This window comes from Saccostrea cucullata, unplaced genomic scaffold, assembly GCF_032062105.1.
Source record: "Saccostrea cucullata isolate Sc308-1 unplaced genomic scaffold, CSIRO_AGI_Scuc_v1 ctg2232, whole genome shotgun sequence".
NCBI classification, from domain to species: Eukaryota; Metazoa; Mollusca; class Bivalvia; order Ostreida; family Ostreidae; genus Saccostrea; species Saccostrea cuccullata.
In genome coordinates, this window is record NW_026926569.1 from 120001 (window position 1) to 146970 (window position 26970).

The 26970-nt window shown below is 33.3% G+C and overlaps 2 protein-coding genes and 1 long non-coding RNA gene across 5 annotated transcripts; 2 read left to right on the forward strand and 1 right to left on the reverse strand.

The window, feature by feature from the left end:
• The first annotated feature begins 7723 nt into the window (after window positions 1–7723).
• On the forward strand, window positions 7724–16352 carry LOC134272091 (uncharacterized). 2 transcript variants are annotated; one of them, XR_009993135.1, is made up of 9 exons: window positions 7724–7971; window positions 10554–10562; window positions 10658–10726; window positions 10962–11102; window positions 11500–11614; window positions 13482–13728; window positions 14043–14182; window positions 15434–15629; window positions 15812–16352. It is a non-coding gene; the product is annotated as an uncharacterized LOC134272091 (long non-coding RNA). The 2 variants fall into 2 exon arrangements; XR_009993134.1 differs by lacking the exon at window positions 10554–10562 and having other exon boundaries at window positions 7725–7971.
• Window positions 16252–20377, reverse strand: LOC134272090 (uncharacterized). Of its 2 annotated transcripts, none has more exons than XM_062754330.1 (7): window positions 20130–20377; window positions 19458–19601; window positions 19200–19293; window positions 18916–19083; window positions 18676–18773; window positions 17953–18099; window positions 16252–17222 (listed from the first exon to the last, which is right to left on the reverse strand). In XM_062754330.1, exons 1-7 carry the CDS (start codon window positions 20207–20209, stop codon window positions 17201–17203), a joined length of 753 nt encoding a protein of 250 aa, XP_062610314.1. In that variant the 5' UTR covers window positions 20210–20377; the 3' UTR covers window positions 16252–17200. The 2 variants fall into 2 exon arrangements, with proteins under 2 accessions (XP_062610314.1, XP_062610313.1); XM_062754329.1 differs by having other exon boundaries at window positions 20017–20374.
• A 5081-nt stretch (window positions 20378–25458) lies between these two features.
• LOC134272076 (uncharacterized) lies at window positions 25459–26853 on the forward strand. Its single transcript, XM_062754311.1, has 2 exons — window positions 25459–26128; window positions 26429–26853. The coding sequence occupies exons 1-2, from the start codon at window positions 25459–25461 to the stop codon at window positions 26851–26853; spliced, it is 1095 nt and encodes a 364-aa protein (XP_062610295.1).
• The last annotated feature ends 117 nt before the right edge of the window (window positions 26854–26970 follow it).

The window sequence follows — 26970 nt, forward strand, 5'->3', positions numbered from 1 at the left end:
CAGTTGCTTAGCTTGGTTATTGAATACCCATACGCAGGGTAGGGGAACAAAAATGCATTCCAACTAATCAGTAATATTCAGCAATAAACAGTAGTGCCCCAAACACTGTGACATAAACCCCTGACCCTAGGTCCACACATTGCACAAATCTTAAAAAGGCACCCTTAAAATTGCCTATCAAAAAATAAATAAATGTTTTATAGATACAAAGGAGCAGATTTCAAACAATTAATTCATTTTCAGTATATAAGTAGAGCCCCCCACCCCTGACCCTGGGGCCTTGAAATTCACAATTCTGCAAGATTAGGGCCCTTGCTCATCATAACTATATACATGTAGATAGTTCATCTGCTTCAGACCCAGAAACAGATAAGAAAATTTTCAAAGATTTAATGTATTTTCACTATATAGTCAATAGAGCCCCGCCCTAACACCAGAACCCCTGACCCTGGGGCCATAAAATTCATAATTTTAGAAGAGACATTCTTGCTCATCATAACTATGCACTTAGTTAGTTTATTTAATACCTAGGAGCAGAGAAGATTTTCAAAGAATTCATGTATTTTCACTATATAATCAATAGAGCCCCCCCCCCCTTAACACCAGAATCCATGACCCTGGGGCCAAAAAATCACAATTTTGGTTAAGGCCCTCTTGCTCATCATAACTATGCACTTAGTTAGTTTATTTAATACCTAGGAGCAGAGAAGAAGATTTTCAAAGAATTCATGTATTTTCACTATATAATCAATAGAGCCCCCCCCCCCCCAAACACCAGAACCCATGACCCTGGGGCCATAAAATTCACAATTTTGGTAGAGGCACTCTTTCTCATCATAACTTTGCACTTAGTTAGTTTATTTTATACCCAGGAGCAGAGAAGAAGAGTTTTAAAGAAATCATGTATTTTCACTATATATAATCAATAGAGCCCCACCCTAACACCAGAACCCCTGGCCCTGGGGCCATAAAATTCACAATTTTGGTAGAGGCACTCTTTCTCATCATAACTATGTACTTAGTTGGTTTATTTAATACCCAGGAGCAGAGAAGAAGAGTTTCAAAGAAATAATGCATTTTCACTATATACTTATTTAGCCCCGCCCTAGCACTAGAACCCCTGACCCCAGGCCCATGAATTTCACAATTTTGGTAGAGGACTCAATGCTGATTACAATGATGCAATCAGTTCGACTGCTTGATGTCCAGGAGTAAAGAAGAAGATTTTTAAAGATTGCATTAATTTTAGTGGTTTTGGCCCCACCCCTCAGGCCCCAGGGGGGCAGGGATCATGAAATTCACAATTTTTGTTCCCCTTCACCCATAGATGCTTCGTGCCAAATTTGGTTGAAATTGGTTCAGTGGTTGCAGAGAAGAAGCTGAAAATGTTCAAATGTTAACACACGACGCACGACGACGGACGAAAACGGATAGCAATAGGTCACCAGGTGACCTAAAAAATCATGTTTGTTTCCTTCTTTAACGTCCCCTTCGAGAAAAAATGTCCTCATATTAAGACACAACCATTTGTTGGTAGATTGGGTTGCAAATTTAGACCTATATGATCGGCACTCTGGGTTATTGAGCAGGGAAGGATTCTTTATCTTCCCGACGTCTACCGCGACACGGAACCTAGGCTTATAGGACCGGTCTACATGCATGTCCCAATGGACAATGGAATTCATACGAGTTAAGGGGGCTCTCTACGACGTCACAACATGGCGTACTTCCGTTCAAAACATCATTTTGGTTCGAAATGTTCTGATTCTGTCCTAAACAAATCTACTTGACACCGATAAATCACTGGGTATAACACAACATGCGACGGAAAGTACATTGTATCACCTCGAGGCGACGAGAATGCCCAAAGCATCTGGCTCCGCCTCGCCAGGTATGAAATTTACTAACCATGCAGGTATCATCCAGTACCATAGTAAATAAACTATGTAACTAATAATATTGAAATATACTCTGAACTGTCTATTTTTTTTAATTAAACAGAAAAAACAAATAACAAAATTATTTGTTAATGGTCATTATAAAAACTTTATTATTTTATTTACGATGTAATGAAAGTTGTTGCAATGGTTTTTTTTAATTCTTAAAGATATTGCGTCAACTCTGGCTTTTACAGCCGAAGTTGCAGCTGGCGATAACAATTTTTTTTTATTCTGGACGACCAATTACATGTATATTCAAACAAGTTAAATACCAAGTAGGAGGAGGATACAACCCAACAACAGGAGTGTTTACTGCCCCGAAGGCTGGACTCTACCTCATATTCAGTACAGTTGTGGCAGAATTTCATGAAACCTACTGGACTCAGATGGTGATTAATGGTTCAGTTAAGGCAGGAATGATGGCTTATTTTGATTCAGGTATTTCGTATGTACACCAATCGGCCTCCAACCTTGTTGTCTACCAGCTACAAGTGGGAGACAGAGTCTGGATACAAAAGCTTCAAGGTTCTTCTTTGTACTCACATTTTGTAGAAACATCCTTTTCTGTCATTATGATTACCATTCTAATTTCGTCACCGGTACACGCCTTTACATAACTGGAAGTGAATAGTTTACCAATAAAATCTGTATTTGTAATTATTTATCAAATGAACGGCCACACCCTTAAGAAAAAAATGTGGTGGGTGCATATTTAAAAATCTTCTCAAAATCTGTGGGCAAGAAAAGAAGAAACTTGCTCGTTGTAGACGAAAATACCATGGGTATCCAACGATTGGCGCTTATGCATTTAAGCTAGTTCGGTAAGCAAGAGTATGTTTTCATGGTCTGTAGAACGATCAATTTTTAAGCCAATATCTCTGGTTGACTGTTTACAAAATCACAATCGATATGTTCTGAAACAACGCATCCTTTTATCTTTAATAAGGGCCATGTTATCTTTATTTTATGAAATTAATTTGTAAAATTTTTCTGTTCTTTGTTACTTTGGTATGTTTTATTCATATTTTTTTTGGTAGGTATATAGTTTATTTAGCGGGTGCAAATTTTACAAACCTACAACCCTAAAGACATTTTCATGGATTAGAAATAAAATGTTAAAAACAAGCGATCTACTCACTTAATTTTTCTATCATTTTTGGTTTGATGAAAAGGTTGGCAATGATCATAATGCACATTGCAGGAGAAACTTAGCCTGGGTATATTTATAATTATTCAAAAAAGTTATTTTAATTTTGCAGTTGTGCAAACTTAATCTGTGGTAAAACACTTGAATCTTTCAGTGTAGAATACTTCCTCGATGAATGGATAAGTATTTTAAAATAGTATACTGATCGAGTGTGTCTATGAAAGTGCAAGTATTTCAAAAAGAGATTTCAAAATGGTAATTCAATTAATAGTTTATATTTAAAAATGCTAACTGATAATAATCCTCCGAGATGATTTAGCCAGTACATATTCTTATCTGTAAGAAGGTTAAAATCATATTTTCAGGTCAACCTTAATGTGTTTTGCAAAAATTCTTCTGTTTCTAGTTTACTTGGGGATTTTCAATAAATTTTATATATACAGTGTTTTGCTATGTTATCTTACTTGCAACAAAATTGCTTGCATTTTCTCAAAAGCTCATTCAACTATGGAGAGGACTACAGGCATCGTGTTGATCCTATCTATTATTTCATTTTCTGGAGCATTGCTTCATGGAAACTCGAATACTTCTGCATCTTCTAACGTACATACAGATCTTGATGTGTACAAACAACTTCTTCATCTTGAAACAACTTTAAATTCGGTTTATAAAGAAATGACAGCATTAAAAGAACAAAATCTGCAACAAAAGAGGACATCCGAAGAACAGATACAAACGCTGAACAACACGATTCAGAACCTCGAAGCTTCATTTCGAGACGTTAAAAGTGAAAACGGTATATTGAAAGATCACCTTCACAATCTGAATACTACGTTCTATCAACAAATTTATTCTAATGTCGATGATACCACAAAAGAACTAAAACTTCAGGCACAGACTCCATCACTTGCAATTATGGAATTGAACAAATCTAGTTCGGGGGACATCCAAACATTAAGAAATATTATCAGAAGCAGGGAACAGGAAGTACCAAGTAATATTACTTCCGTCGTCAATAGTCTTAAACAAAATGAAAGATACTTATCGCTTTCCCTTCTCGATGTTCAAAATAATATCTCAGCGCTAGGACCTTTACTCCATCAACAACAGATGACACAAACTGAACAACATAAACTAATAGCACAAACACAGGCAGGAATTCAAATCTCACTTTATTATCTAGCAACAGTACGGCAAAACTAAGTTATTCTCTTTCCGATCTTAAAATACGTATGTATGCAACGGCGTTACTTTTATATTTATGTAATCATGTGAAACGTTTAATTTTTTTCAAAATGTAAAAATCTTGCCAGTATTTATTCCTGGCTTTATGGTTAAACAACTCTGCCTATCAAAAAACTATGTACTTTCAATTACATCAATATTTAGTGATAAGACTTATAATAAAATTTCAAAATTACTAGAATAACCTAAATATACAATGATATTTAAAAAGAAATTTCATGATGCCAAATATTGAAGTGAATTCCTCAATACAGAGGATCATTCTGAAAACGGAAGATGTCGAACACTTTTGTAGACGATCTTCAAAAATGTTCACTTTTCATTTTAATTTTGTAATTTTATCAATTTTAATTCTTCAAGGTCTAGAGACAACCGTTGGTTTTACAGCGGGAGTTAAGGCAAGTGATAATGAAGCATTTTCACCTGGACAAACTGTAATATTCAGACAGATTATCTACCAAGTGGGAGGTGGATATAACCCTTCATCAGGAATATTTACTGCCCCAAAAGCTGGTCTCTACCTCATATTCTGTACTAATGTGGCAGCATATCATAGAACCTTCTCGACAATAATAATGATTAATGATTCGTTTAAGGGAGGAGTCATGGCCATTGGATCATCTACTGCGGATGTCACCCAGTCAGCCTCCAACCTTGTCCTCCAGCAGTTACAGGTGGGAGACAGGGTCTGGATAAGATTATACAGTGGTAGTCATCTGTTTTCATTTTTTCCAGATACAACCTTTTCTGTGGTAATGATCAGATCAGACTAGTACATGTTATCATTACTGGTGCACGATACAAGATAACAAGATGTAAATAGTTTTCGAATAAAATTTGTATTTGTGAATTTCAAGATAAAAAGGAAAAAAAACATTTTTTTTTTTGCTTTGGATTGCATGTATACGAAAGCCGGATAGGCTCATTTCTGAAAAGATAAAAAAAAATATTAACTCGTTATAACGAGTTAATTTTCTCGTTATAACGACTTAGTTATCTCGTTATAACGAGTTAGTATCTCGTTATAACGTGTTATTTTTCTCGTTATAGCGAGTTAATTATCTCATTATAACGACTTAATTTTATCTCGTTATAACAAATTAGTTATCTCGTTATAACGAGATAGTATCTCGTTATAACGAGTTAGTTTTCTCGTTATAACGAGTTAATTATCACGTTATAACGAGTTAATTATCTCGTTATAACGACTTAGTTATCTCGTTATAACGAATTATTTATCTCGTTATAACGACTTAGTTTTCTCGTTATAACGAGTTAATTATCTCGTTATAACGACTTAGTTTTCTCGTTATAACGAGTTAATTATCTCGTTATAACGAGTTAATTATCTCGTTATAACGACTTAGTTTTCTCGTTATAACGACTTAGTTATCTCGTTATAACGAGTTAATTATCTCGTTATAACGACTTAGTTTTCTCGTTATAACGAGTTAGTTATCTCGTTATAACGATTTAATTATCTCGTTATAACGAGTTAGTTATCTCGTTATAACGAGTTAGTTATGAATTCAAAATGGCTTTAGTTTTAATGCCATTGATGTTTAGTTGACAATTATCGGTCATACTCCACTTTAAAATTGATAAAAAGTTGCTATTTTAATTTGCAATATGGTTTAAATATCAGTCTTGAACAATCTTGCTGTCAATAATCACAATTTGATAAGTATAGCAATCTTTATTTACACATAAATACGTGAACGTCTCCAAGGACACAATACAAAAAAATCTATTACCAAATGTACTTGCTTCAAAGTTTGGCAATTTATTTATGACAATTTTCTCCGATAAAAGACACGAATTTTTCTTATGTGTTTTGGATGACTTATTAGCTTTCATAATGTCTCACTACGTAAATTAATACATTATAATAGGAAGCTAACGCAGGCGTTAATGCAACTTATATAATATACACTTCCAGTGTGATATATATTATTTTGAGAGTCAGAAATGTTTTGAAGAAGGGGAATATGGTGGCATCAGCAATGAGGCCATGGGCGTAAAATTCGGGGGCTACTGCCCACAATATCAAGAGACAGTCATAAGTTTCCGTATACATGTACATGTATTTGTCTTCGGTCTTTTAAGTATACAATACAAATCAACTGCATCGTATATACATAAACAGAATACAATCACAGGCACAACCCCTAGAAAAACAAAAATAATTTAATTTGCTGTTTTTCAAAAAAAATCTTTATCATACACACTATAAACAAACTTGATCAACTCGGTTTTATATGTTATACTACTATACTTCCTATCACTTAGATATATCAACTAAAGATCAAGTTTTAACTCGTTATAACGAGAAAATTAACTCGTTATAACGAGAAAATTAACTCGTTATAACGAGATAACTAAGTCGTTATAACGAGATAACTAAGTCGTTATAACGAGATAACTAAGTCGTTATAACGAGATACTAACTCGTTATAACGAGTTATAACGAGATAATTAACTCGTTATAACGAGATAACTAAGTCGTTATAACGAGATAACTAAGTTGTTATTACGAGATACTAACTCGTTATAACGAGATAAATAACTCGTTATAACGAGATAAATAACTCGTTATAACGAGATAACTAAGTCGTTATAACGAGATACTAACTCGTTATAACGAGATAATTAGCTCGTTATAACGAGATGGCATGTCAAACGTTGCAATATTTGATAATCTTGTGATGTATATTCAAAATCTTGTGATGTATGTTCGAAATCTTGTGATGTATATTCAAAATCTTGTGATGTATATTCAAAATCTTGTGATGTAAAATCTTGTGATGTATATTCAAAATCTTGTGATGTATGTTCAAAATCTTGTGATGTATATTCAATATCTTGTGATGTATATTCTAAAACTTGTGATGTATATTCTATAATCTTGTGATGTATATTCGAAATCTTGTGATGTATGTTCGAAATCTTGTGATGTATATTCTATAATCTTGTGATATATATTCAATATCTTGTGATGTACATTCAAAATCTTGTGATGTATATTCAATATCTTGTGATGTATATTCGAAATCTTGTGATGTATATTCTATAATCTTGTGATGTATGTTCGAAATCTTGTGATGTATATTCGAAATCTTGTGATGTATATTCAATATCTTGTGATGTATGTTCAAAATCTTGTGATGTATATTCAATATCTTGTGATGTATATTCGAAATCTTGTGATGTATATTCTATAATCTTGTGATGTATGTTCGAAATCTTGTGATGTATATTCGAAATCTTGTGATGTATGTTCGATAATCTTGTGATGTATATTCGAAATCTTGTGATGTATATATCAATATCTTGTGATGTATATTCGAAATCTTGTGATGTATATTCTATAATCTTGTGATGTATGTTCGAAATCTTGTGATGTATATTCGAAATCTTGTGATGTATGTTCGATAATCTTGTGATGTATATTCGAAATCTTGTGATGTGTGTTCTACAATTCAGTGATGCGTGCAATAAAATTGCATGACGCAACAGAAAAGTAAGGACAATTTTCATTGGTTAGAAATAACGAAAGTAGCCGGAGCGGTCGTAATGCACACATTGACACAACTTCGCAAGCATGAAATTGGCGAATTCAACCTAAAGTCAAAATTATAGGTAATAGAAAAATTGTTTTGGTATCAAGAAGCACTAAGTCAGTCATAACGTGAAAAGTGGGAATCAAGAACATTAATTTGATTTGTTTGAAGGTACATCAAAAACAATTTAGTGGCTTATTCAGTTATTGCTGGACTAAAGGATGTTTTATCCTATTTTTACGTCCTCATATTGTAGTGATGTTGATTAATCGGTATGATTTATTCTATATTGGTGCTAGTTAGAATAATCTAACTGTGTCTCGGGACAAACTCTCACCACGCAGGGTTCGAAATTGCATGGCCCATTGCAGCTGCATTGACCGTAGCACTAGTCCAGGGACGACTTTGCAATAAATAAATAAATAACACGACAAATTTTTAGGAGAAGGTGAATGTCAGGAAAAGATTAATTGCTATGCATCATTGAATATTGTCATTCACAAATTTGTCCAATTATTTTTATAGTAAATGTATTGAGCCGGGCTCATTTACAGGATAATGAACAAGGACTGTGGTGACAGTTTAAAATCACGTTCAGACGTTTAGAGAATATGTAATACACACAAAAATATCTCAATGGCATGTATAATATTAAATAGTTTTAAAAATGAAATAAAATATAGCTAGAAATTAACAGCGAAAAATATTTATCACGTATCGTTTTGGGGTAATCCGGTTTTATATACAAACAGAAGTAAATAAACACCGATGCAGCAAGATTAAGGTCAAACGTCTCTGCACTGATGTGTCCTCAGCGGTGAGATTTGCATCAAGTCATTAATGATGTTCCCTGCATTTGTGTTAGCCTGATAGTACAACCTTTATTTATAGAATCAATCTAATTCAAATTAGATGTTAGATCCGCTTGCATACTCGCTACACTAACATCTAACAACATCCCGTTGAGGGTCACGTCAGAGGTCAAATTCTATCAATTAATCAAATCGCAGCTGGCAAAATCATCATATATTGTTGAAGCAAATAAATCTTGAGGCGTTCCGAATTTAACCTCTTACGTGACCCTCAATGGGATGACTTGTTAGATGTTAGTGTGTTGAGTATGCGAGCCGATCTAACATCTAATTTTAATTATATTGTTTATAGAATATGATGCAGACAGGGATACCTGGTGAAAACCTTTCGCACCCGTTGAATTACTTTGTAAAATATTAGTCAAAGGAGCCAGGAAAAAATATTAAACAATTTAATATTATGATAAAAATATTCAATTTACTATTTCTTAAGGTGATTTTGTTTTCTCAACAGCGGCTGGTCACGTACCATACTTTTACTCGTAAACTCAATTTGGCGGTGAAGAAGCAGCATTTTCTTTTTTTTTTTTTTTTTTTTTTTTTTTTTTTTTTTTTTATTTATTTACAGATTATAATACATACTTATACAATACAAATATACATTTTCTAAGAGAGAGAGAGAGAGAGAGAGAGAGAGAGAGAGAGAGAGAGAGAGAGAGTAGAGCAAGAGAGAGAGTGGAAAAAAATTACAAAAACAGATTCTTCCAGGGTTTCACCCGTCAATGATTATATATGCAATATACTTGTCAATTTATGGAGGATAGTGTTCAAGGAAGTATTTACCACTACATCTCATTCTGTAGATAAAATATTTAATCACAGAGCAATGAGATATTTTATTTAATCAAATTTGCAAAAATCATTGAATCTTTCTAAAACAATAACTATCAAATAAGTCTTGACTACTTCACATTCCCAGAAGATGCGTTCAATAGTTTCTGTCTCAGTTTCACAAAAAGAACACTTGTATAAATCTAATTTTAATTTTATGTAAATAGAATATGATGCATATTTTATGATTAATGGGAAAACCTTTCGCACCCGTTGAATTACTTTGTAAAATATTAGTCAAAGGAGCCAGGAAAAAATATTAAACAATTTAATATTATGATAAAAATATTCAATTTACTATTTCTTAAGGTGATTTTGTTTTCTCAACAGCGGCTGGTCACGTACCATACTTTTACTCGTAAACTCAATTTGGCGGTGAAGAAGCAGCATTTTCTGTTGCTCACCGTCGCTATAGCTGAGCATTGCTCTACGAGCAATGTGCCCGGCTAAAAATCATAATATTTGTAATGATATATCATATTCTAGACTTGACATACAATAAACAATGATAAGAATTATTGTCGCATATCTGCAGTGATTTTCTTTGATCTTTCTGTGGTGATAATTTATCCCATATCACATGTGTGATAATACTTTCCAAACATGTTTCAAAGTTTTTACACTCTTTATCATACAGTTTTAAAGGACAGTTTTATGAGCTCATAAGTATATTAAATGGTTAATTTATCAAAACCTGCATTTAAAAATTCAGAAGTCTTAAGTTAAACCAAATTGTCCAGGGTATTCTTAGTAAGGTATGTCAAAGGTCATGGTTAAGTGACTTTGTAAGGCTGGTATTTTTTCTTTAGTTTTATGGCAATCAGTGCACATGGTAAATATCATAAAATTACCCCTTAAAGGTCTTATGCAAGGAGATAGCCAATCAAAATGAACAAATGTAGTTCTATGTATGATGTATATAGAGACAATAATATTTCTTTTCTTTTTTCATTTTCAGGAACTTTACGTAGGTCTACAGTTTTAATGTTGGACTCATGCACTAGGAATATCATATCAGCAGAATTGTGCCACTGAATCAAAGGGAACTCTTTTTTTTTTTAGGTACGCATGATCGATGTAACTTCCTTGATGGTGTGTTGGCTGTTTGCCCATGTGTATTTCGGGGTATAGGTATGTTTAGTCTCAATTTTCTTTCTTAAAAGCTGCATAAGGGGTATATTTTTTCTGATCTCAAATTTTGTCTAAGCATTAATCTTTTTTCTCATTCATGAATTATCTGCTGAGAGTCTAGTTAATTAATTTATTTAATTAAAGCTATATAGTAACATATAGTGAAATTATTTCCTTGTGTGAGACCTAAAGAAAATCAGGTTACTCATTTTTATGACAATTTCTTTGATTTCAGGAGTAGCCTCCCCTTTTAAAGATCCAAAATGGTGATTTTACAGTGCGGCATGCAGTCTGTCATCAACGAAGAGTTTTGACACCTGTAATACCCATATTTCTACCATTCACCTCTGTAACCTTTGTTGAGTTCATCAGACTGGTAAGAAAAACAATATTGTTAATTGAAATAATTTTATCAAGATAAATAAAATAATTAATGAAAAAAAAATTACATGAACAGACTCCCTCATATAAGAAAATGTCACATTTTACACATTGCAATTATACATCATTTACATATCCACATTTTCCCCATTTACACATGCAGTTGAATAGATTTAGTGCTTAATAATACATAGCAACAATTATTACATGAATCCTAAGACAATTCACAAAATACATGAATGCATTAAACTGTGAAATACAGATTTCGTACATTTAATTAAAATGCACAACATCAGTACCCCCCCCCCCCCCCCCCCTTCACAATCTAAAAACTTTCTTTTTAATTCAAAGTCACTAGGCAACACTAAAGATTTCCACTTATTGCTTTTCAGTCCAAGACAGGAAGTTGAGGAATAAAGTTGACAGGACATCCTGAACTGTCCTCGCTACCAGCTTATGAGGGAACCAGCTGCAGTGGACAAAGTACGTTACATCATAGGATAATAGGTAAGTCTCCGGAGTAGTGTTTGTAGCAATTCTCGTACTTGGTCCTGCATCGAAGATTCAGGACTATTGATATTTATCTCTGCATGGTTTGGTTCTTCCCAGAAACATGTTACTGGTGGTGGTCCCTATATTCTTCTGGCTTTTGTGGTGAGGAATGTTTCATTTCTAGCTCTTTTCTGATCACATTTTGTCTATCTAGCTGTTTGTCTGTCTGTCTGTCTGTCCATCTGTCTGTCTGTAAACTTTTCATATTTTCGACTTCTTCTCTAGAACCCATGGACCAATTTCAACCAAACTTGCCACAAAGCATCCTTGGGTGAAGGGGATTCAAGTTTGTTCAAATAAAGGGCCACACCCTCATTCAAGGGGAGATAATTGGGAATTAATGAAAATTTGATGGTATGTTTTAAAAATCTTGTTTTCAAGAACCACTGTGCCAGGAAAAATGAAACTTATGGAGAAACATCCTCAGGTAGTGTAGATTTAAATTTGTTCAAATCATGACCCCCGGGGGTAGGGCGGAGCCACAATGGCTGACCAAAGTTTAACATAAAAATATATAGGAAAATTCTTTAAAAATCTTCTTCTCAAGAATGACAAAGCCATAATTGATCCTATTTATATGGAAGCATCCTCAGGTAGTGTCAATTCAAGTTTGTTCAAATCATAACCCCCGGGGTAGGGCGGGGCCACAATGGAAGATCAAAGTTTTACATAGAAATATAAAGGAAAAATCTTTAAAAATCTTCTTCTCAAGAACAGCAAAACCCTGATTGATCATATTTATATGGAAGCATCCTTAGGTAGTGTAGATTCAAGTTTGTTCAAATCATGTTCCCCGGGGGTAGGACGGGGCCACAAAGGATGATCAAATTTTATATAGAAATATATAGGAAAATTCTTTAAAAATAACCTTCTCAAGAAAAGCAAAGCCATGATTGGTCAAGGGACTACTTTTGGATTTAAACTTTTCAATAAAAAACCAATTTTTACTTTTTCCTAGCCACAGTGCTCAGTTGAGCGATGTGGCCCATGGGCCTCTTTTTTTTTTTTTTTTTTTTTTAAAATGATCAATCATTAAATATAAATAAATCAGTTGTTAAAAAATTTGCTTCATATTTGAAGTGCTTTAAACCGACCCTTTGATGAAAGTGACCAGTGTTTTTTGCACCTTGGAAGGTTTATTGGTAAAATATAAGAAGGAAGTTATGATTTTGGTGTCACTATTGTTGTTATTTAAGTTTGATTTGATTTTTATATTACGAGTATTATGAAACTGTTATTTTGTTACTGAACGATGGTTAATTTTAATTGTGAACAAATGTACAAAGATGAGGAGTATAATATAGTTGGCTATGTATATTGCCCAATTTTTGAACATATTATGTAATAAATAAAATATTAATAACAACCTTTGAATAATTGGAAAGACAATATTATAAATATGATAGCATTTTTGTACATGAGCATACATTTTTGAAAGGAAAAATAAATTATTCAATTGCATTAAAAAAAATATTTTGTTTCATATTCTTGCGAATTATCAGATCATTCTTCTATTATTTAAATACTCTGTCATTATGAAACCTTGTTAATAATTAAGTAAATATTAATTGTACATTTGCACCAATTTTTACATGGCATTTTCACACTAAGAATGCCACGTGCAAAATTATATACAGGAACAATTCTGAACAAATATATGCAAGTGAGTTGTAAATTTGATATGTAATGCATACATTACAAAAACCCATGACAGTGTTCACTAAAATGAAATGTATGGACTCTTATATAAATACTTGGTATATGTGATATGGATATTATGGATGATATTTTTGAGAATGACACAAGTAATGAAATTTTTCAGCATTGAATTGGATTCTTGAACCAGAGCCATGTGAACCTGGTCCACCTGTACCTCTCATTGAAGACCTGTTAACATCACCAGAGTATGTTCATTCTGATACCCCTATGGTATGGTTACAGCATGCATTATCCCTGAATCCATTAAAAGAGCTGCATTGGCAACGAAACAACCCAATGTGGTCGATTGTAAGGAAATATAGCATATCAGCTTCCAACTTTGGTGCAGTTCTCAGTTCTAAGCAAAGGCGGTAAGACGTGTGATTAAATTTTTGCGAAAAAGACTTTTAAAATTACAGTCAAACTTTGTTATCTCAAACCCATTATCTCATATTTCATGGATATGTCACAGTAATTTTGAAGTCCAAACCATTTATAAAAGACTGGGACATTTTATTCTTGATAACTCTTTATGTGTTATTCTTGAATCCACGGATATTTCCAACATTTTTCTTGGTCTCATTGAGTTTGAGATAATGAGGTTCGACTGTAATGACTAGATATTTGTACATAAAGATGCAGGAAATATAAGATTAATAACCAAAAATCATATTTTCTTCTCCAGATTGACATTGTCACTGAAGAAACAGCTGATGTCGGCTTACAATCTGGAGTCCATCAAGGCTGTTGCATGGGGTATCACTCATGAAGATGATGCTTTGAGAAAGTATGAAAAGGACTTAGATGCAGCTGTAGAGCAGTCAGGTATACAGCACAAAATAACATTCATTCAACCTCTGACATGTTAACATTCAATGTGTCAAAACAAATAGCAGGACTTATCCTGGTGACAAACAGAAATCAATTACTGAAGTCTAATTGTAAAAAAAAACTAGAAATATGTCCATAGGACATGAATGCCCCGCCGAGGATATATTAGTAAAGCAACATGAAATTTGTACATGTATAAAATTTGATCAGTTTGGTTCAGGCAGGGCTTATAGTTAGTTGGGAATAAAAATGTAGGTCCAGCATCCAAAGCAAGTCTGGTAGTGTCCATCCCTAGATGCATCATCCACGCAAGTTTGGTTCAGGTAGGGTTTATAGTTACTTGGGAATGAAAATATAGGTCAGATCCAGCATCCGAAGCAAGTCTGGTAGTGTCCATCCCTAGCTGCATCATCCATGCAAGTTTGGTTTAGGTAGGGCTTATAGTTACTTGGGAATGAAAATGTAAGTCAGATCCAGCATCGAAGCAAGTCTGGTAGTGTCCATCCCTAGATGCATCATCCATGCAAGTTTGGTCTAAGTAGGGCTGATAGTTCCTTAGGAATAAATCTGCTCCAAAAACTTCAACCTGGTCACTCATCTGGAAAATGTAGGTCAGATCCAGCATCCGAAGCAAGTCTGGTAGTGTCCATCCTTAGATGCATCATCCAAGCAAGTTTGGTCTAAGTAGGGCTTATAGTTCCTTAAGAATGGACCTGCTCCAAAAACTTTAATTTGGTCACTCATCTGGAAAATGTAGGTCAGATCCAGCATCCGAAGCATGTCCGGTAGTGTTCATCTCTAGATGCATCATCTATGCAAGTTTGTATCAACATGTAAAGTTTGATAACACCATCTTGAATGGTATGTTTAAAACTGAGCTAAACACTATTTAAGAAAAGTCAGGTCAAGGTCAAAAAATGTTAATGCAGTTGCATATCTCTCATCATCAGCATATGAAGTTTGATGAAAATATCTTGGATAGTTTCTTTGAAACTTAGCTTTGAACAGAGCTAAACACAAAGTGGGACGGAAGGACAGAAGGACGGAAGACGGACATGACAAACACTATATGCCCCGGCCATATTCATGGCGGGGCATAAATATTCAGTTACCAACATATTCCAGAAAATTTGCTTTTTGAAGTGGAAGGATTATAAAAGCTCTACTTAGACTTTGTTTGCATTACAAAATCAATTGTATTATGGTTTGTTTGCATTCAGTAGTATTATAATTTTTTCTGAAAAGGATATGGTTGCATGAATCCGGAGTGTTGGGAGCTTCACCTGATGGCTTAGTTGTTCGACCACCAACATGCAGTGTATTTTATCAAACTCCAGAAGCCAAAGACGCCATTCCTAATATTGTAGAGGTGAAGTGTCCATATACAGCATCGTCTTCAACAGTAGCAGATGGGGCACAAAATTTGAAGGATTTTTCATAGGTAAATAACATTAAAAATCTGTATTGTCCAGTACTTTGAAATTAAAAATCTTGGTGAGTAAATGATTTCAAAACATGTATTAATTTACAAGTGCAGCTGTTCAATATGGTATGAAGATATTGAAAAAGGAGGGGATATGTACTGGTATAACACAACTTAAGTGTTTTTTGATTTTTTTTTAGATCTTAAACAAGATACCCTGTGCCTGAAAACCAGTCACCCATACTATCATCAAATTCAAGGCCAGCTACACATATGTAACAAAACATTCTGCGACTTAATTGTGTGGACAAGAGTAGACTGCATTGTGATTAGAATAGTAAAAGACATTGAATGGACAGCAAATGTTCCAAAGCTGATAGATTTCTACATTAACATTTTCATTCCAGCACTGATGGAAAACTGAGTTCTGGTTTGAACTTCTTGACACTTAGTTTTGTACCTCTAGAATTTTCTAACAATGGAAAATGGGTAATCATGTTAAATGTGTTGAATGTTCCTAAGTCTCATAAATGTATGATATGATATGTCACAATCCATCATAAAACTTCTGGCTTATAAGACTATTTTAAATAGCAATGATGATTAATAAAATCTATGTACTACATAAAAAAAGAATATCAAAATTTAGAATCATTTTATTAATGAATTGAAGATGTTATTCTCAAAGTGAAAATGTAACATTTTGGTCTTTCTTAATAGATAAATTGTTGAAAACATGAATTTGTTGAGTTGTGCTTTAAAGGTAAATATACTTTAAACTAGAGATTTAAAATTATAAGTAAACCCTCTTCCAAATTATATTGTCAAATGAAGAATGGAATTGCCAAACATTCTTGTAATAAATCCATGCTAACAAAAGGGATTTTCATTTTCTGAAGTATATGTATTACAACATACTACAAAGTTAACAAATATAACCATTGACATTGATAACAAATCAAAATTTGCTTATCCCTTGCACTTTGGTATGAATATCTTCACTGTTTAGTGTATACTGTCACACGCCAATGCAAATTTATAATAAGTACATGTATCTTTAAGTAATTTCTTTCAAAAGTGGAGCTTGCAAGTTTACAAGACAAGAACAGAGTTGAAATATTTTTGTTGAGATTGGTCTGTAAGTAGATGGTATGTGACGGAGAATCTCGTAATTCTTTATCCTCTCGTTGGCTCTTTCCACATGAATAAGTGCTTTAGCAATCTTGTAACACAGTGCTGCTTCTTGTATGGTAAACTGGCCTCGTGTCGATAAAAGAGCTTTTATAATTAAGCAGACACCCTGGGGCAACTGGTCATGAATGGTGAAACCTTTGACCACCAAAATAAGGTCTCCAGCTTTGAACTTTCGTAAAACTTGGCTGTGACGTACAATAGCTACATCAGAAGTAGAACCTGGGTACAGCATGGAGCAAAATGTAAGTGCACCATTTGGAGGCACGCAAGTTACTGCTTTAAAAGTATGGCAACTTTTGTACATACTGTAGGCCATGGCCTGATTATCCATATGTGTTGGGATGTCCTGGATTGTTTCAATTGCATCCATGGATGCTCTAGCAGAGGAAAAATCCTCAAAAGATTTTGGCAGAGACCCTGAAAAAAAGTTGGAAAAAAATTAATTTGATTATTTGTAATTGTGTAAAAAAATTGTGTTACAGTCAATCTTTCAAGAATACAATAAATTTAACTGCATTAAATTTTTGCAAGTCATTATGATAAATTTTAAAACAAACCTTTGCATTTAAGCTGACTTGGAAAACATTCTACGCTACATTCTACACTACGCCATCAGACAGCATCTTGTATAGGGAAAAGACCACTAATTATTTTCCCATAGAACTCCATACAAACCTTAGGCCCTCTCAGTACTTTACTATGACAATTTCAGAAAAATCTTTAGCATCATTTCAAACTTTGTTCTAAGCCCTAACAAAAAATACTGAAAAAAATACATGGTCCCATGGCGTTTATAGGTCAAAATTGCAGTTATTTTCAACTTTTAGAGATTCGCAGTAAAGAACACGCGGCATAAAAAATCAACCCCCACTCCTAAAATCTTCCCTGGCATTTCTATAGTTTCTGTAATATTCCCTCATCCCATCATTTATTTCAAAGGTCATTAATTTTACTTTAAAATGAAAACAATTAAATACCTGATTTCAGCCAATGGCGTAACGCCTACCCATTCAGTATTCGGTTTAATGTTCCATAACAAACAAAGCCATGTGTGCATCCGGGGATTTGGTGCTCTCATTCCTATACTTACATACTTACCTGTCCCAGAATTAGTCAATTGTGGTAATTTCAAAGACTATACACCTACCTGTGAACATGTATGAAATTTGAGTCCTGTGACTTCAGTGTATTGGATACTGTGACCATCTCAAATGATGACACCTTACTGCTACCAGCACAATTCAAAGGAGTGAATGACGTCTGGGCCGGTGATGATATTTGGATATATTGGTGACTGTAAGAAATAAAATATTTGTACAATGAATTGTTTTTGTGCTTTAATGTTAATAAAGTGATATTAAGTCAAAATTGAGTCAATAATTTCATAAGGGTGGATTCTACCCAGAATTAGGTAAAAAGCTCCAAAATTGGATAAATCGTAGTTAATTAAGCAAAATTCAAAGGTTTTAAAAAGACTGATATAGAATTTTTTTATGCTTATGCAAAGGATATTATTTAAGACTCTGATATACTAATTGATTCTTATCTAATCCCTCCTATTGCTCAAGTATGTACAAAAAAGTTTCCCCACCCCCCAGTGAAAAACGCTTAAAGAAATAGCAGGTGCCCCCTTTTATTTTTGTTTACAATTAATTTAGACAAGTTTAAATCAATCCTTTTGATAACAAATCAAAGTTCAATGTCTGTAGTCTTATACTTTACAATCAGAAGCTACTTTTTGAATTTTATTCTAAGAAAAGGAGAATTTAAATAATTTTTTTTAAAAATTAAAGAAAAGCAAAAACTGACTTCAAACCCCAAAATGTACTATACAATAAGAGGCTGGAAAGTTAATAAATAAAAAATTTACCTGCAATGTACAGAAAACTGTCCGACAAAATACATCGGGTGGGTAGGGAGTCTCCATTTTCTTCTTATATAGAGAAAATGCCCCTGCTGATCAGAGACCTAACACTCCCAAATAATAACAAAATATGTTAACATAACAGTCAATCTAAGATGTTCATCCCTCAATGGCAACAAGTTTTTATTACAGTAACTGAAATTGTTAGGAAATAGGAAATCACAATTGGAATTCCTTTAAATGTACCTTCTCTTCGTTGTATTTAATATCGTGGATTGATATTGGCTTCCTTTTACTAGACTCTATTTTTAGGGCAAGCAATTCCTTTTCCAGTTGTATTTCTGTTGAGAGGCGCTGCATTTCTTGAGTACAGTTAAATGTGCAGGATACTGAGTAGTTGTGCTCTGATATCAACTGAAAATATATTGTAAATCATGTACAGTTAAAAGAACTTTATATATTATTAAAAATTATTGAAAATGTTTCAGTGTTGGTCATTTGTCATCATTGGTGTTTTAAATGAGCTTTACTTTTTCTTGATATTGACATTTTGGTGCTTGTGGAATCTGCAACTGGTCCATCTGTGAAGATGACAGGGACTCCTCACTTTTGAGTTTTTTCCTCCTTTGTAAAATAATTAAACTTGAATTATTTTTTTATTCAGTTGTAAGCTACTCTGTTTATACATGTACCCTTTTAAAGTTTTTTAGTAAAATATTCTCAATTAAACTCCACCCACCCACCATCCAAAAACAAGATGTCGGTCACATTTTGAAAAATAATTTCACCTTTTTGTACATTCAGGATCAGAGAAATCCATGGCCTTTCCTTCATTCCATGCAAAATATGCAGAGTCCCCCTCCTTCTTACCATCCTTAAAGTGGCAGGAGCAGATGCGATCATTCTGATCTCCTGGTTGGCGATCAGCTCGTCTAAAAATATACATTATACAAAGACTGAGTGAAGGAGAATTAAAAAGCAAAACCTGTTCATTTAGCATGTTATTATCAAATAGCCTAAATGACTTATTTTTTCATTATTTTTTTTTAAATGTTTCATTTACTTGCAAGTACAAGATAACCATGTGCATAACATTAACAAACGGTAGCAGTATTTGGTAGTAATAATACGAAATAAAATGTAATAAAAACAGCTGTTAAACAAAAATTAATCTTGCTACAAATTGCACAGTTTTTGTAGTATGTACTCTTCATTATTCTTCTGCTATATTGATTACTACGAGATTTAACTTTTTAGCATGCATGTATAAATACTGTATCTGACAATGCAGCATCGTGACATATCGTTACAAGTACCTACAAATTTTGTCAATATATCTACGTTTACTGAGTTTTTTCCCTAGCAGGCCGAAATATCTCCATCATGTCACCAGGAACAACACTCGTGCATCTCGTAATAAGTGCTGCAATAAACAAACTGATGATTGTGTTTTTTCTCACCTGCATGGTTTTCCCGACGCTTCAGCTACTTTCGTTATTTCTAACCAATGAAAATTGTCCTTACTTTTCTGTTGCGTCATGCAATTTTATTGCACGCATCACTGAATTGTAGAACACACATCACAAGATTTCGAATATACATCACAAGATTATCGAACATACATCACAAGATTTCGAATATACATCACAAGATTTCGAACATACATCACAAGATTATAGAATATACATCACAAGATTTCGAATATACATCACAAGATATTGAATATACATCACAAGATTTCGAATATACATCACAAGATTATCGAACATACATCACAAGATTTCGAATATACATCACAAGATTTCGAACATACATCACAAGATTATAGAATATACATCACAAGATTTCGAATATACATCACAAGATATTGAATATACATCACAAGATTTTGAACATACATCACAAGATATTGAATATACATCACAAGATTTCGAATATACATCACAAGATTTCGAACATACATCACAAGATTATAGAATATACATCACAAGATTTCGAATATACATCACAAGATATTGAATATACATCACAAGATATTGAATATACATCACAAGATTTTGAACATACATCACAAGATATTGAATATACATCACAAGATTATAGAATATACATCACAAGATTTCGAACATACATCACAAGATTATAGAATATACATCACAAGTTTTAGAATATACATCACAAGATATTGAATATACATCACAAGATTTTGAACATACATCACAAGATTTTGAATATACATCACAAGATTTCGAACATACATCACAAGATTTTGAATATACATCACAAGATTTTGAATATACATCACAAGATTTATACATCACAAGATTTTGAATATACATCACAAGATTTCGAACATACATCACAAGATTTTGAATATACATCACAAGATTATCAAATATTGCAACGTTTGACATGCCAATAAATTCAATTTTTTATACATAAATGAAATTAGTAAGATTAAAAGATATTACTGGTAAAAAAGAACCAAGCTGCCTTATAAGTTCTCTTCAAGGTAACAGGAACTTACCCATGAGATTCTGTAATAGTTGATTTGATCTCTTTTCTTATCAGTCAGTTACACCAACTTTTTTTTCCCAAAATTCGGACCTGTCTGAGGGATTTTTCTCGAAAAAATTAAATTTCTCAGAAAATCTTCAGATAAGGAAAATTTTTAATAGTACTTTCAAATTAAATGTCATAGGATTATAGGAAAATTGTCGTAAATGTTATAGCTTGAAGTAAGTGATATACATCAAGGGAAATTCCTACGTAAAGCAGATCAAAGTACTTAGAGATTATGTTAAAACAAGTGTTGAGCCAAACAAATAAAGTTAATATAAACAAGTTTGGCTTTCCAGAAAGCCTGAAATGTCATCTCTTTGGTATCAATAATGTCAAAGAAATAAAACAGAAAGGGAGATATTTTAATGCAATGAATATATGGATTATTACACCTGAAGTTCTTAAATGACTTATTCAGCAAACTCCACTGTAAAGTACGCAGTTTCTTTTGGCCGCAGTATATATATGGAAAGCATGGACGTCTGCGAGAGCACCAAAGGCGATTTTTGGTGAAATTTCATTTTAGCGGTCTTTGTTGTTCTGGGTGTTTACAATTTACTTAAATTCAAATATACTTTCCTTGAACTATATTTTCTTAACACAATACAGAATTATCAATAATAATTATCATTCATTTAAAAGCAGCTAATCATTTGACATGAATTAATTTAATAAATCCAATTACAGACTAAAAATTTATCATAAAACTAGCGTTGACCACTCTTCGTTCATTTTTTGCAGAATCTAATTGTAAGCGTGTTCTTTTTTTGCGAGAACCAGTTTTCCCTTCGCGTCAACAAATCTATATATAGAAATCACGTCATTGTCAATTCTCCTTGTGTGGCTTACCCATTTAATAAGGCATAGTACTGAGGATCAATATATATATACGACACACCGAAACTATAGATATTTATAAGCATCGTACTTCTTTTCTAAATTTTCCTTGGCTTTCAAATAGGCCTAAACCGAAAATAGATCACACACTCCTAAGCTAGTTCTTCTAAAAGAAAACCAATTTACAGGCTACTTGGAACTCTGTAAAACATCGAGGACTCCCGAAAGATTAATGGAGGCTTACACTAGGACTTCACTTCCGGCATACAATCTTAATGTGTCATCTCCCGAGGGAGATGACAATAATAACTATTTTGCATCCATCATTAGCGTATTAATGTTGGTTTAAAGACCGATAGGAATAGTGTAAAACAACTTATTAGTTAATTATTGAAATGTCCATAGAAAACATTTAGATTGTTGAAACATAACTTATTTTTTATTTTCTTCTTTTAAATTAATAATCTTTAAATCTTGTCTATTTCTTAAGATTGTATTTACCACTTTAAAAAAAAAGAAATAAAATAATTCTAAACACAAACCAATTATAGGTCTAAGATATGCAAAATTAAAATACACTGAACAAATTGTAACGGTTAAAAAGGGGGGATCTAACCTACATGGAATCTTCACCACTTTTTCATAGATAAGAAATAAAATAGTTAAGTTACTCACTCACTAGATCATTCATCAGTTTTTGATTTGATAAAAAAAAAAAAAGTTGTTATGTTTTAAATGTACATTTCGACAATCTTTGCTGATTACTTGAACAAATGCAAAAATTGCTTTTATTTTGCATTTGTTCAAATTTCACTTGTGGTTAATTTTCATAAATTTTGGCATGGATTACTCATTCTATGAAGGGATGAGTATTAAGCATATATACTAAGAAGTAATCTTCGCAAGCCAAGGGTTTCTAATACGCTACTCTCCTCATAAACCCTTGGCATACGGTAAAGACAAAAGACGGGATTGTTTTCCGACACGTGATCTCGAATCTATCAGGTACGCACAGATTGCGTCATCGCCAGAAATAAAGACACGTGTTAAAAAAAATTAAATCAAAGTTTTTTCAAGAATAATTAACAAGCAATAATTGAGTTAGGTTTATTCATTATTTATAGAACAAATCTGAAGCTTCAATATAGATTCTTAATCACATATTTAGAAGATATTGGATGACACTATGGCTATTCATAGAATTGAATGTTATCTTACGGATCGTTGTTTACTTGCTTTTTATCATTTCCAAGATTAAAGAGTTAAGATGTATCCCGAACGCAAATGTCGTCATTTACAAAAAACAATTGCTGATTGGTCGACCTGGGTGTACTGAAATCCAATCTTAACTCTGGAAAAAAATCCCGATTTCTATGAACACCGTAGGCCAAGGGTTTATGAGGAGAGTAGCGTCAGAAACCCTTGGCTAGCAAAGATGACTAAGAAGTATGTCTGTGAAAATGTAAGCATTTCAAAAAGCAATAAATAACAGCTTTTTTTGTCAAAGATTCGGGGTTATGTGATTTTTGCCTTGTCCGTCCGTCAGTCTGTCTCTTTGGTTGTTTGTCAGCAAAATACTTAACCTTGCCATAATGTTTTAGTGAGTTTGGCTATGGTTTTCAAATTTTACCAAGGTATTTCTTGTGACAAGACCTTTCTTTGGGTACCACCATATTTAACGTCTTGATCTTGACCTAAGAGAAATGAAAGGATGAGTATTAAGCACATATACTAAGAAGTATTTCTGTGAAAATTTAAACATTTCAAAAAGCAATTAGGACAGTTTTTATGGCCCAGATATCTTTCAAGAGTGAACCTTCTTTCACAAAAAAATATCAAACTTTAACCTTTGCCATAATTTTTGAATAGTTGTTGCTAGGGCTTCCATACCAAACAACTGTATACATTGAGAAAGACCTTTCAATGCATTGGGTATAAACTATAAATAATTCTGACCATGAACTTAGTATTGACCGAACTATTTTATTTTAAACCAGAAGTCTCTGTTGAGACTGTAGCTCTACTGGTTTGTACTTATAACAAAGGATGAGAAAAGAAGCCATTGCCATCAGACCAAAACTGTAGAAGGAGTAGCGTTTTAAACGAAATTCAAAGACATTTCTATTTTTAGTAATAATGGTAACACTGTTCATCGAAATCAAAAACCGATGCACTGTTATATGTATCTTAGTGTAGTCTACTTGTGTGCCAAGTAATATTGAAATCAGACAAAAACTGTAGGAGGAGTAGCGTTTTAAAGGAATTTCACAGAAAAATTCTATTTTTTGTAACCATGGCAACACCGTTCATCAAAATCAAAAACCAATGCACTATTTTATGTATCTTAGTGTAGTCTACTTGTGTGCCAAGATTTATTGAAATCAGATTAAATCTGTAGGAGGAGTAGCATTTTAAAGGAATTTCACAGAAAATTCTATTTTTAGTAACCATGGCAACATCGTTCATCGAAATCAAAAACCGATGCACTATTTTATGTATCTTAGTGTAGTCTACTTGTGTGCCAAGTTATATTAAAATCAGACCAAAACTGTAGGAGGAGTAGCGTTTTGAAAAATTGTTTACAGACAGACAGACGGACGGACGACGGACACCTTACTATCGCATAAGCTCTTCTGGTCTCTGACCAGTAGAGCTAAAAATCAACCTTGGTCATTTCTTCAGAAGAGTTACAACCAGGGCTTTCTTATTTCACAGGTTTATTTCTTATGATAAGACCATCCTTTGTATACCAACAATTTGGACCTTTTGACATTGCATTTTGACTTGCATTTGAAAAACTTCAACCGTCGCGATAAGCTGCTAAATGGGACCTTCAGTATTTCACAAACACATCTTTTATTGGAATAATGCTAATTAAATTACCGGCACCCCGAAATTTTTAACCAGTATTTAATTTATCTGTTATGATCCATATGAGTGAAAAATTCTCGAGAGGGGCGTTAAACAATATATAATCTGTTATGAGGTTCAAATCATCTTTTCGGATCAGCTTTAATATGTTTTGCAAAATTCTTCCGTTTCTAGTTAGCTAAGGATTTTAGATTTGATTCAAGCGTTATTTTACTGTGCTATCTTACTTGAAATAAAATTGCTTGTACTATCTCAAAAAGTCGATCAAATATGGCGAAGACTACATGCATTGTGTTGGTTCTTTCTATTACTTCGTTTTCTGGAGCATTGCTTCATGGACATTCGAATGCTTCTGCATCCAACGTGCATACTGATCTTGATGTGTACAAACAACTGCTTCATCTTGAAACAACTTTAAATTCAGTTTACAAAGAATTATTAACATCGAAAGAACAAAATCTGCAACAACAGAAAACATCTGAAGACCAACAACGAAGACAACAGCAATTGATAGAGACGATGAACCATACGATTCAGAACCTAGAAGCTTCATTCCAAGACGTTAAAAGTGAAAACAGTGTTCTGAAAGATAAAATATACAGTTTGAATTCTTCATTCTATCAATACAATTTTACTTATTCCGATAGTTTTCAGCGACAGAAACAATTTGATGAGCTCCAACTTCTCCAACAGCAACAAGATTATATGATAGAGTCGATGAACCATACGTTCCAGAATCTAGAAGCTTCATTTCGAGACGTACAGAGTGCAAACGGCGTATTGAATGGCAGACTTGATAGTCTGAATTCCTCATTCTTACAACAAAATCATTCCAGTGTCGATTATATCACAAAAGAACTTCAACTACAGACACAGAATCTATCACTTTCACTTATGGAATTGAACAAATCTAGATCAGAGGACATCGAAACATTAAGAAATATCATTAGAAGTAGAGAACAGGACGTACCGAAAAATATAACTTCTGTCGTCAATAGCCTTAAACTGAATGATAGATACTTATCGCTTTCCCTATTAGATTTGCAAAATAATATATCAATGATTGGAACACTTCTCCAGGAACAGCAGAGGATACAATCAAACCAGCACAAGCTATTGCAGATGGAAATCCAAAATCTCACTTATTCATTTAACAAGAGCACAATTCTTCTTTCCAATCTCCAAACACGTATGTATGCAAAAAAATTTCTTATACTTTCAATTGCCTCTACATGTATACCGGTATATTATAATGACTAACCATACGTTTTTCAGGTTCACTGGAGTATCCTTTTATCGTGTCATACAAGTTTTGTAACATATTTTTTTTTACAATTTAAATTTTTGGAATCAACTTTACCCTCAATGCAGAAGATTACTCTGAAAACAATTTAAATTGTAGACGATTTTTAAAAATGATTTTTATGAATCATATATTTTTAATTACGTTTCACTTTAATTGGTAATCGTATTATTTTATTTCTTCAAGGTCAAGAGACAACCGTTGCGTTTACAGCGGGGGTCTGCAATATCCCCGGTGATAACAAAGTATTTTCACCAGGACAAACTGTAATATTCAGACAGATTATCTACCAAGTGGGAGGTGGATATAACCCTTCATCAGGAATATTCACCGCCCCGAAGACTGGACTCTACGTCATATTCTGTACTAATGTGGCAGAATATCATGAAACCTTCTGGACAAAAATAATGATAAATGGTTCAGCTAAGGCAGGAGTCATGGCACTTCTTCGATCATCTAACGTATACATCTACCAATCAGCCTCCAACCTTGTTGTCCACCTATTACAGATGGGAGACAGAGTCTGGATACAAGTTCGCAGTGGTAATCATCTGTGTTCAGATTCACCGGAAACAACTTTTTCTGTGGTCATGATCAATGGATCATTCTAAAGTCGACATTGGTGGAAATAGTTTTGAATAAAATTTGTTATTTATTATATATATTTAGCGAAACATTGTAACGCTTCGAAACGCCTACCTTTTGTTGAGAACAAAGACTCCGATGTA

What these genes read in the sequence shown, in the direction of transcription:
- LOC134272090 (XM_062754329.1), bottom strand. Translation starts at nt 20,135, where the DNA reads ATGCAGGTGAGAAAAAACACAATCATCAGTTTGTTTATTGCAGCACTT. An exon ending in AATGTCAATATCAAGAAAAA is followed by an intron (nt 19,084 to 19,199) that starts GTAAAGCTCATT and finishes ATATATTTTCAG; the next exon opens with TTGATATCAGAGCACAACTA. An exon ending in TTAAATACAACGAAGAGAAG is followed by an intron (nt 18,774 to 18,915) that starts GTACATTTAAAG and finishes TGGGAGTGTTAG; the next exon opens with GTCTCTGATCAGCAGGGGCA.
- LOC134272076 (XM_062754311.1), top strand. Translation starts at nt 25,459, where the DNA reads ATGAACCATACGATTCAGAACCTAGAAGCTTCATTCCAAGACGTTAAA. An exon ending in TCTTTCCAATCTCCAAACAC is followed by an intron (nt 26,129 to 26,428) that starts GTATGTATGCAA and finishes TATTTCTTCAAG; the next exon opens with GTCAAGAGACAACCGTTGCG.